General features: G+C 42.6%; 1 protein-coding gene across 1 annotated transcript in view; it reads left to right on the top strand.

Annotated features, from left to right (window-relative positions):
- Window positions 1-11693, top strand: part of zgc:136858 (uncharacterized protein LOC678543 homolog) — a 65245-nt gene continuing 53552 nt past the window's right edge. The window contains 4 exon segments of the mRNA XM_068000088.1: window positions 1-82; window positions 1422-1536; window positions 2714-2888; window positions 4612-4723. Coding sequence (XP_067856189.1) covers window positions 1-82; window positions 1422-1536; window positions 2714-2888; window positions 4612-4723 — 484 coding nt within the window.

The raw sequence follows: 11693 nt of genomic DNA, 5'->3' as shown, positions 1-11693 counted from the left end.
ATGCTGTTCAGGCGCATTCCTATTTTGGCCCATGCAGTTTACATGGCCCAGGACTTTGCCATTGCCCGAAAACTTCTCCACGGTTTGTTAACAGTCTTCTCTATACAATTCTGTGTATGTAGCTGAATTTACTTCTGCTACTTTGGTCTTCTATCCAGTAGTTTCTTGCTTTTCTTTTGCAGTCTGTAATTTACACTTTTTTTAAGTTCTCCAATTCTAGCTGTAATGAAAAATACATTTTTTGGGTGTTTTTTAATCTGTTCAGGGTGTAACCAGTGGAACAGTATTTTTCTTTGCATTGAGTGTCTGCATTAAACTGTGTAACATGAATGGATTAGGTGCAGAGTAAAACTCCTTCCACTCTGCGACAATGATTGTGCCTCAGCCCCGACTTCAGACGATCACCCTGACTGCTGTAATATGCTGTTAACATTCTTGCACCAGCTATCCTTGTGGCAATCACAGGAAGGCCAATTTAGTGTCATTTAGTGTTGAATTCTGGACATTTCTGTGAATTGAATCCATGCTGTTCCAGACTCATCTCATGTAGGATCCTTACAATAGGCAGAGAAAGAGAGAGAGAGGACTATCATTCTAGGTTAGATGCAAACCAGGTTCTGGAAATAAAAGGAGTGTGTTCTAATCCAAGCATAATCTAGTCAAATGAACAGGCCTGGACTTACCTGCTCCAAACATACAGATGAGACTTTAGCTGCTGTGTATTAGAATTAAAGAAATAACTTGCATTTATATAGCATCTTCTCACATTCTCAGGACGTCCCAAAGCATTTCACATTCAATTAATTATTTTTGAAATGTAGTTTCTGTAATTTAGGCAAATGTGCAAGCCAATTTGGACACAATCCCACAAACAGCAAGGGAATTCAATGACCACTTAATTCAGTGGTATTGGTAGGGGAGGAATGTTGGCCAGGACACAGGAGAACTCCTTTATCTTTAAATAGTGCTATGAGATCTTCTACGTCCACCTGAACAGGCAGGCGGAGCCTCAGTTCAAGGTTCTATTGAAAAAACGGCACCTCTGACAATGCAGCACCCTCTCAAAAAAGTTAACCAAGATTATGTGCTCAAATCCTTAAGTGGATCTTGAACTCATGACCTTCCAAGTCAGAGAGCACCACCAGCTGAGCCAAGTTGACAACCAAATGAAACAGATTTGATCATGTCACTGGGCCAGGGGTGTAGCCCAGAGAGTAGCATAAATTTGGGGAAGGGTAGGCATCTTGGGTCACTCTTGCCCACCTCCCTGCGGCTAGGTGCCAATTGTTGTAGGCACAAACTTGGGAGCAGTCTGCCGGGCTGCCTTCTGTGTGACATGGAGTGATGTAAATGACACCTTATAAAATATTAAGTGCAATGAAGAAACGACTGAAACAAACTGCTCTGAATGTTTGTTACAGATGGACTGGTTAAACTTCACCCAGAGGTCTCAGATGCGATTGCCAATCAGAAGGCTGTGGTGGCCTTGGAGAGCACGATCATCACACATGGCATCCCATACCCTCACAACCTGAAGTACGTGGACTGTTAGGATGCACTGGGTTGGGGGAGTGTGAGGAGGGATAATCTCACGGGCACTGGAGCTCACGATTGTAATATGATTAGACCTCTCCTAAGAAGGGAGTTTTGCATTTGGAATCACCAACTACTGCAAAGGAACAAATTACCTTTTTTGAAATATATTTCAGTGAGTGCAGTAAACGACAGGAGTACTGGTAGGAAGAGTTACTGAGCTGAGTGAATATCAACAAGGGTTAACATCAATGTAGTTTTCATGAAAAAATAGAATTGCCCCAAAGCACCACTAAAAATCTTGGAAAATCCCAGACTCCCATTTAATAAAAATGCAATTAAATGCAAGAGGCCCAGTTATATACATAAGGGGGCTGATTTTAACTTTCAGCATCAGCGGATCAACTGTCCGTTATACACCCCAACTGATTTTCCTTTCCACAATGGGGAGGAACATCGGGCGGAGCGAGTAACAGGCAGCCGATCCTCTACCGCTGAAAGTTAAAATTAGTCCAAAGGAATCTGCAGAATGGAATTCCCAAAACACTGGTAGAAACCAGGGAATCCCAATAAATTAAAACAAAATTTGACTCATTCAGACATCGTAAACTAGCAGTTGTGAATATCAGTAGAGATAGTAGCCTAGAAGTGACTTTGCAAGATCAGTGTAGGAAAACTTAACACATTCCTCTGTGTGATGTTTTAACAGAACCATTAATCTGTTTACTTTGACTGGGTTAACATTTCCATTAAGATAAATTGTAGAGGACTGTCACAAACGTTAACCCTTTGCACACTCGTGTTGCAAGCCATAATTTTTAGGCTATCTTTAATATAGGTCCCTGGCTGGAGGAGCTACTGAACCTAACAGTGCGTGAGAGATGGATGAATACGAATGAATACTGTCACTAGCACACGGTGCCTCAGTGATGGTGACATTTGAGCTTTGTATATTTACTTAGCTTATTCACCCTGCAAGGATCAGTAACTACTATCATCAGCACGCATTACTGGAACAGAAATGTCTCAAAAATATTTCAACAGTAAGTTAAAGTATGTTAAAGTTCATCATAATTTTTTTTTATTGGATTTAATATAAAAATTGTGGAATGTTGTCCAATTTTTTCTCCGAGATAAACACAACTTTAATTTGACTCAAGGTTTCTCTGATTTGTTTCAGTACTGCTAAAGAGGTTGAACAGATAATAAAAGAACATGGGGCAGTTCCTGCAACAGTTGGCATTGTGAAAGGCAAGATCCACGTAGGACTGTCGGAGGCTGACCTGCAGTACCTGGCAGAAAGCAAGGAAGCACTCAAAGTATCTCGAAGAGATCTACCCTACATCCTCAGCAGGGTAAGGACTCAAGAAGATTAAACATAATTTTCCCTGTGTAATTGTTACCTCCATCATAAAGGGAGATGTTAGAAGAATTTTTATACACACAGTGTCATTAGAGCTTAGAATGCATTACTACAGGTAGCTATTGAAGAAGAGTCAATTGCAACAGTTGAGAGGAAAAATACTGAATGGTGCAAGGAAGCAGTGGAGAAAATGGGATTAGGCACCTCTGATCTGAAGCTAGCACCAGTACAGGCACTATGGGCCAAATAGCCTTCTTCCGTGCTGAAATCAGACCCCCCCCCCCCCCCCACCACCTACATGGCTCCTCAGTTGAGAGAACAGGTTCGGGTTACTTCCTTCTATTAATTGATGGATGGAAATTTAATAGAAAATCATGGGGGCATGTGTCTGAATGCCTGACATTTATTCCTGGAGTGCAAAGCTCCCATAGTCTAAAGGTTTCTTCCTCCCCCCACCCATGTTAATATTCAGAGCTTTCCCTCCAAATTTGAAAAATTATATTAAGCTTTTTTTCTTGATTGCTTTGAGTTCTCTCTCAAACATACATAAAACAAAATGCAGCAGCCATAACTGTTTAGAATACATGACAAATTCCAAATAACAATCCAACATTGGCAAAATTGCCAAGTTTCACATGTGCAACGTACTATATTTACTAAAAAAACAACCCTTTTGAATATAGTAATTTACATGGTTTAATTCATCAAATTTGATGTTTTGTAACAATAAGTTGCGTTTATACAAATTAGTTGGTCCCTATTCTCCTTGCTATTGATTGCATTTTGCTAATTGCTCATTTTTGATTCATGGTTTTGGCTTTTCCATTTTTCCCATTTAGATTTCACCACTTGTCCAATTGTGATTTGTTGCTGTCTTATGAATATCAAATTTGATTCAATCAGGTGCATTTAAATAGGCGTGATGCCTGAAACATGACGGACAAAACACGCTTTAGACACAAGTTGAGAGATAAACATAGATGTTTCTCTGTGGGGACTGTTTATCAAAAGACTGTGACAGGTCTTTCTAAATCATCTTTGAACGTTCACTTGCTCCTTTGCATATGAACCTTAAGTTGTCTAGACCAGGCTTCTATTTGCCACTGTGAACATTGTCCTATATTAGCAGTCAGTTCTCCAGCCCAAATGGCCAGTGCCCCCCTCAGTTCCTGGTGGAAAATTTCTGTTGATAAGTTAACTTGCATTTTATGTTTTCTCCTCTAGCCTTATCGTCACTGATTGGTTAATGAATTAAGTTCTGAGACAATCTGGAGTCTTGCTTCTATCTTTTTGTCTGACAATTGTGTACAAATCCACATGCAAAACTCCTCATATTTTGTGAAGCCAATTGAAACTGGGTGGACCTCCTGAATAATCTGATTAACCTTGCCCTGACGTCAGAAAAGCATCTAGGAGCTCAATAATGCTAATGATGCAGTTTTTTAATAAGCTGATAGAAGATAATTATCATCTGGTTTGGCTTGGTCAGCACAGCTTGCTGATGACTGAATGACTTAAGTTCTGTTTTTGTTTCAGACGTGAGTATAGGGTAAATTTTCGCATGTGTAAATTCCAGAATACTTTTCCCGGTGACGCCAGAATTAAAGCTTTGCTACAGTCAAGTGTTTTGAATCTTATTTTGTTTGTTTTGAGCAATTTAAAGAAGTGTCGTTGAAGCTCAGTAATATTGACTTTGGTTAATTGTTTTCTATCAGGGCTTATCTGGTGGTACCACGGTTTCAGCCACCATGTTGGTAGCACATAAAGTTGGCATTCCATTGTTTGTGACTGGCGGGATTGGAGGAGTGCATCGTGATGGACAAAACAGTAAGAGATTTGTAAGATCAGCTTCAAATATCCAGGATTCATATTCATGCACAATCTTAGATACATTATAAAGCAAATTTTAGCAACTCAGTAATACAGCCATCCAACATCTAACTCAGTTAAATGAGAAGTAGGAATCACCGCAGAGATAAGCCCACCTTAATTCTAAGTTGCGGAGAAAGAAGATGTTACAATATGCATATACACGTTCAGGACGACGATACAGCAAATGGAACGCAACCAAGGGGAAATGGGTGCTCCAGTACCTATATACTCAATCTGAGAGAGCATGTTACAGTACCTTTATACACAATCCGAGTGTGTTACAGTGCCAATATAATCAATCTGGGAGAGGGTGTTACAGTACCAATATAATCAACCCGGGAGAGGGTGTTACAGTACCGATATAATCAACTCAGGAGAGGGTGTAACAGCACCGATATAATCAATCTGGGAGAGGGTGTTACAGTACCGATATAATCAATCTGGGAGAGGGTGTTACAGTACCGATATAATCAATCCGGGAGAGGGTGTAACAGCACCGATATAATCAATCTGGGAGAGGGTGTTACAGTACCGATATAATCAACGCGGGAGAGAGTGTTACAGTACCGATATACTCAATCCGGGAGAGGGTGTTACAGTACCGATATACTCAATCCGAGAGTGAGTGTTACAGTACCGATATAATCAATCCGGGAGAGGGTGTTACAGTACCGATATACTCAATCCGAGAGTGAGTGTTACAGTACCGATATAATCAACGCGGGAGAGGGTATTACAGTACCGATATACTCAATCCGGGAGAGGGTGTTACAGTACCGATATACTCAATCCGAGAGTGAGTGTTACAGTACCGATATAACCAATCCGGGAGAGGGTGTTACAGTACCGATATAATCAATCCGAGAGTGAGTGTTACAGTACCGATATAATCAATCCGGGAGAGGGTGTTACAGTACCGATATAATCAATCCGAGAGTGAGTGTTACAGTACCGATATACTCAATCCGGGAGAGATTGTTACAGTACCGATATAATCAATCCGGGAGAGGGTGTTACAGTACCGATATACTCAATCCGGGAGAGGGTGTTACAGTACCGATATACTCAATCCGGGAGAGGGTGTTACAGTACCGATATACTCAATCCGGGAGAGGGTGTTACAGTACCGATATACTCAATCCGGGAGAGGGTGTTACAGTACCGATATACTCAATCCGGGAGAGGGTGTTACAGTACCGATATACTCAATCCGGGAGAGGCTGTCACAGTACCGATATACTCAATCCGGGAGAGGCTGTCACAGTACCGATATAATCAATCCGGGAGAGGGTGTTACAGTACCGATATAATCAATCCGGGAGAGATTGTTACAGTACCGATATAATCAATCCGGGAGAGGGTGTTACAGTACCGATATAATCAATCCGGGAGAGGGTGTTACAGTACCGATATACTCAATCCGAGAGTGAGTGTTACAGTACCGATATAATCAACGCGGGAGAGGGTATTACAGTACCGATATACTCAATCCGGGAGAGGGTGTTACAGTACCGATATACTCAATCCGAGAGTGAGTGTTACAGTACCGATATAACCAATCCGGGAGAGGGTGTTACAGTACCGATATAATCAATCCGAGAGTGAGTGTTACAGTACCGATATAATCAATCCGGGAGAGGGTGTTACAGTACCGATATAATCAATCCGAGAGTGAGTGTTACAGTACCGATATACTCAATCCGGGAGAGATTGTTACAGTACCGATATAATCAATCCGGGAGAGGGTGTTACAGTACCGATATACTCAATCCGGGAGAGGGTGTTACAGTACCGATATACTCAATCCGGGAGAGGGTGTTACAGTACCGATATACTCAATCCGGGAGAGGGTGTTACAGTACCGATATACTCAATCCGGGAGAGGGTGTTACAGTACCGATATACTCAATCCGGGAGAGGGTGTTACAGTACCGATATACTCAATCCGGGAGAGGCTGTCACAGTACCGATATACTCAATCCGGGAGAGGCTGTCACAGTACCGATATAATCAATCCGGGAGAGGGTGTTACAGTACCGATATAATCAATCCGGGAGAGATTGTTACAGTACCGATATAATCAATCCGGGAGAGGGTGTTACAGTACCGATATAATCAATCCGGGAGAGGGTATTACAGTACCGATATAATCAATCCGGGAGAGGGTGTTACACTACCGATATAATCAATCCGGGAGAGATTGTTACAGTACCGATATAATCAATCCGAGAAACGGTGTTGCAGTGCCGATATACTCAATCCGGGAGAGAATGTTACAGTACGGTTATACTCAATCCGGGAGAGAATGTTACAGTACGGTTATACTCAATCCGGGAGAGAATGTTACAGTACCGATATAATCAATCCGGGAGAGGGTGTTACAGTACCGATATACTCAATCCGGGAGAGGGTGTTACAGTACCGATATACTCAATCCGGGAGAGGCTGTCACAGTACCGATATAATCAATCCGGGAGAGGGTGTTACAGTACCGATATAATCAATCCAGCAGAGATTGTTACAGTACCGATATAATCAATCCGGGAGAGGGTGTTACAGTACCGATATAATCAATCCGGGAGAGGGTGTTACAGTACCGATATAATCAATCCGGGAGAGATTGTTACAGTACCGATATAATCAATCCGGGAGAGGCTGTCACAGTACCGATACAATCAATCCGGGAGAGATTGTTACAGTACCGATATAATCAATCCGGGAGAGGGTGTTACAGTACCGATATAATCAATCCGGGAGAGATTGTTACAGTACCGATATAATCAATCCGAGAAACGGTGTTGCAGTGCCGATATACTCAATCCGGGAGAGAATGTTACAGTACGGTTATACTCAATCCGGGAGAGAATGTTACAGTACGGTTATACTCAATCCGGGAGAGAATGTTACAGTACAGTTATACTCAATCCGGGAGTGTTACAGTATGGTTATACTCAATCCGGGAGAGAATGTTACAGTACTGTTATACTCAATCCGGGAGAGGGTGTTACAGTACCGATATACTCAATCCGAGAGTGAGTGTTACAGTACCGATATAACCAATCCGGGAGAGGGTGTTACAGTACCGATATAATCAATCCGGGAGAGGGTATTACAGTACCGATATAATCAATCCGGGAGAGGGTGTTACAGTACCGATATAATCAATCCGGGAGAGATTGTTACAGTACCGATATAATCAATCCGAGAAACGGTGTTGCAGTGCCGATATACTCAATCCGGGAGAGAATGTTACAGTACGGTTATACTCAATCCGGGAGAGAATGTTACAGTACGGTTATACTCAATCCGGGAGAGAATGTTACAGTACCGATATAATCAATCCGGGAGAGGGTGTTACAGTACCGATATACTCAATCCGGGAGAGGGTGTTACAGTACCGATATACTCAATCCGGGAGAGGCTGTCACAGTACCGATATAATCAATCCGGGAGAGGGTGTTACAGTACCGATATAATCAATCCAGGAGAGATTGTTACAGTACCGATATAATCAATCCGGGAGAGGGTGTTACAGTACCGATATAATCAATCCGGGAGAGGGTGTTACAGTACCGATATAATCAATCCGGGAGAGATTGTTACAGTACCGATATACTCAATCCGAGAGTGAGTGTTACAGTACCGATATAACCAATCCGGGAGAGGGTGTTACAGTACCGATATAATCAATCCGGGAGAGGGTATTACAGTACCGATATAATCAATCCGGGAGAGGGTGTTACAGTACCGATATAATCAATCCGGGAGAGATTGTTACAGTACCGATATAATCAATCCGAGAAACGGTGTTGCAGTGCCGATATACTCAATCCGGGAGAGAATGTTACAGTACGGTTATACTCAATCCGGGAGAGAATGTTACAGTACGGTTATACTCAATCCGGGAGAGAATGTTACAGTACCGATATAATCAATCCGGGAGAGGGTGTTACAGTACCGATATACTCAATCCGGGAGAGGGTGTTACAGTACCGATATACTCAATCCGGGAGAGGCTGTCACAGTACCGATATAATCAATCCGGGAGAGGGTGTTACAGTACCGATATAATCAATCCAGGAGAGATTGTTACAGTACCGATATAATCAATCCGGGAGAGGGTGTTACAGTACCGATATAATCAATCCGGGAGAGGGTGTTACAGTACCGATATAATCAATCCGGGAGAGATTGTTACAGTACCGATATAATCAATCCGGGAGAGGCTGTCACAGTACCGATACAATCAATCCGGGAGAGATTGTTACAGTACCGATATAATCAATCCGGGAGAGGGTGTTACAGTACCGATATAATCAATCCGGGAGAGATTGTTACAGTACCGATATAATCAATCCGAGAAACGGTGTTGCAGTGCCGATATACTCAATCCGGGAGAGAATGTTACAGTACGGTTATACTCAATCCGGGAGAGAATGTTACAGTACCGATATAATCAATCCGGGAGAGGGTGTTACAGTACCGATATACTCAATCCGGGAGAGGGTGTTACAGTACCGATATACTCAATCCGGGAGAGGCTGTCACAGTACCGATATAATCAATCCGGGAGAGGGTGTTACAGTACCGATATAATCAATCCAGGAGAGATTGTTACAGTACCGATATAATCAATCCGGGAGAGGGTGTTACAGTACCGATATAATCAATCCGGGAGAGGGTGTTACAGTACCGATATAATCAATCCGGGAGAGATTGTTACAGTACCGATATAATCAATCCGGGAGAGGCTGTCACAGTACCGATACAATCAATCCGGGAGAGATTGTTACAGTACCGATATAATCAATCCGGGAGAGGGTGTTACAGTACCGATATAATCAATCCGGGAGAGATTGTTACAGTACCGATATAATCAATCCGAGAAACGGTGTTGCAGTGCCGATATACTCAATCCGGGAGAGAATGTTACAGTACGGTTATACTCAATCCGGGAGAGAATGTTACAGTACGGTTATACTCAATCCGGGAGAGAATGTTACAGTACAGTTATACTCAATCCGGGAGTGTTACAGTATGGTTATACTCAATCCGGGAGAGAATGTTACAGTACTGTTATACTCAATCCGGGAGAGGGTGTTACAGTACCGATATACTCAATCCGAGAGTGAGTGTTACAGTACCGATATAACCAATCCGGGAGAGGGTGTTACAGTACCGATATAATCAATCCGAGAGTGAGTGTTACAGTACCGATATAATCAATCCGGGAGAGGGTGTTACAGTACCGATATAATCAATCCGAGAGTGAGTGTTACAGTACCGATATACTCAATCCGGGAGAGATTGTTACAGTACCGATATAATCAATCCGGGAGAGGGTGTTACAGTACCGATATACTCAATCCGGGAGAGGGTGTTACAGTACCGATATACTCAATCCGGGAGAGGGTGTTACAGTACCGATATACTCAATCCGGGAGAGGGTGTTACAGTACCGATATACTCAATCCGGGAGAGGGTGTTACAGTACCGATATACTCAATCCGGGAGAGGGTGTTACAGTACCGATATACTCAATCCGGGAGAGGCTGTCACAGTACCGATATACTCAATCCGGGAGAGGCTGTCACAGTACCGATATAATCAATCCGGGAGAGGGTGTTACAGTACCGATATAATCAATCCGGGAGAGATTGTTACAGTACCGATATAATCAATCCGGGAGAGGGTGTTACAGTACCGATATAATCAATCCGGGAGAGGGTGTTACAGTACCGATATCATCAATCCGGGAGAGGGTGTTACAGTACCGATATAATCAATCCGGGAGAGATTGTTACAGTACCGATATAATCAATCCGAGAAACGGTGTTGCAGTGCCGATATACTCAATCCGGGAGAGAATGTTACAGTACGGTTATACTCAATCCGGGAGAGAATGTTACAGTACGGTTATACTCAATCCGGGAGAGAATGTTACAGTACCGATATAATCAATCCGGGAGAGGGTGTTACAGTACCGATATACTCAATCCGGGAGAGGGTGTTACAGTACCGATATACTCAATCCGGGAGAGGCTGTCACAGTACCGATATAATCAATCCGGGAGAGGGTGTTACAGTACCGATATAATCAATCCAGGAGAGATTGTTACAGTACCGATATAATCAATCCGGGAGAGGGTGTTACAGTACCGATATAATCAATCCGGGAGAGGGTGTTACAGTACCGATATAATCAATCCGGGAGAGATTGTTACAGTACCGATATAATCAATCCGGGAGAGGCTGTCACAGTACCGATATAATCAATCCGGGAGAGATTGTTACAGTACCGATATAATCAATCCGAGAAACGGTGTTGCAGTGCCGATATACTCAATCCGGGAGAGAATGTTACAGTACGGTTATACTCAATCCGGGAGAGAATGTTACAGTACGGTTATACTCAATCCGGGAGAGAATGTTACAGTACGGTTATACTCAATCCGGGAGTGTTACAGTACGGTTATACTCAATCCGGGAGAGAATGTTACAGTACTGTTATACTCAATCCGGGAGAGGGTGTTACAGTACTGTTATACTCAATCCGGGAGAGAGTGTTACAGTACTGTTATACTCAATCCGGGAGAGAATGTTACAGTACGGTTATACTCAATCCGGGAGAGAATGTTACAATACGGTTATACTCAATCCGGGAGAGAATGTTACAATACGGTTATACTCAATCCGGGAGAGAATGTTACAGTACGGTTATACTCAATCCGGGAGAGAATGTTACAGTACTGTTACACTCAATCCGGGAGAGAATGTTACAGTACGGTTATACTCAATCCGGGAGAGAATGTTACAGTACTGTTATACTCAATCCGGGAGAGAATGTTACAGTACTGTTATACTCAATCCGGGAGTGTTACAGTACGGTTATACTCAATCCGGGAGAGAATGTTACAGTACTGTT

The sequence above is a fragment of the Heptranchias perlo genome, chromosome 18, assembly GCF_035084215.1.
Source record: "Heptranchias perlo isolate sHepPer1 chromosome 18, sHepPer1.hap1, whole genome shotgun sequence".
Classification (NCBI taxonomy): domain Eukaryota; kingdom Metazoa; phylum Chordata; class Chondrichthyes; order Hexanchiformes; family Hexanchidae; genus Heptranchias; species Heptranchias perlo.
Note: the sequence above shows the minus strand (reverse complement) of the source record. Positions and strands in the feature narration are given on the sequence as shown.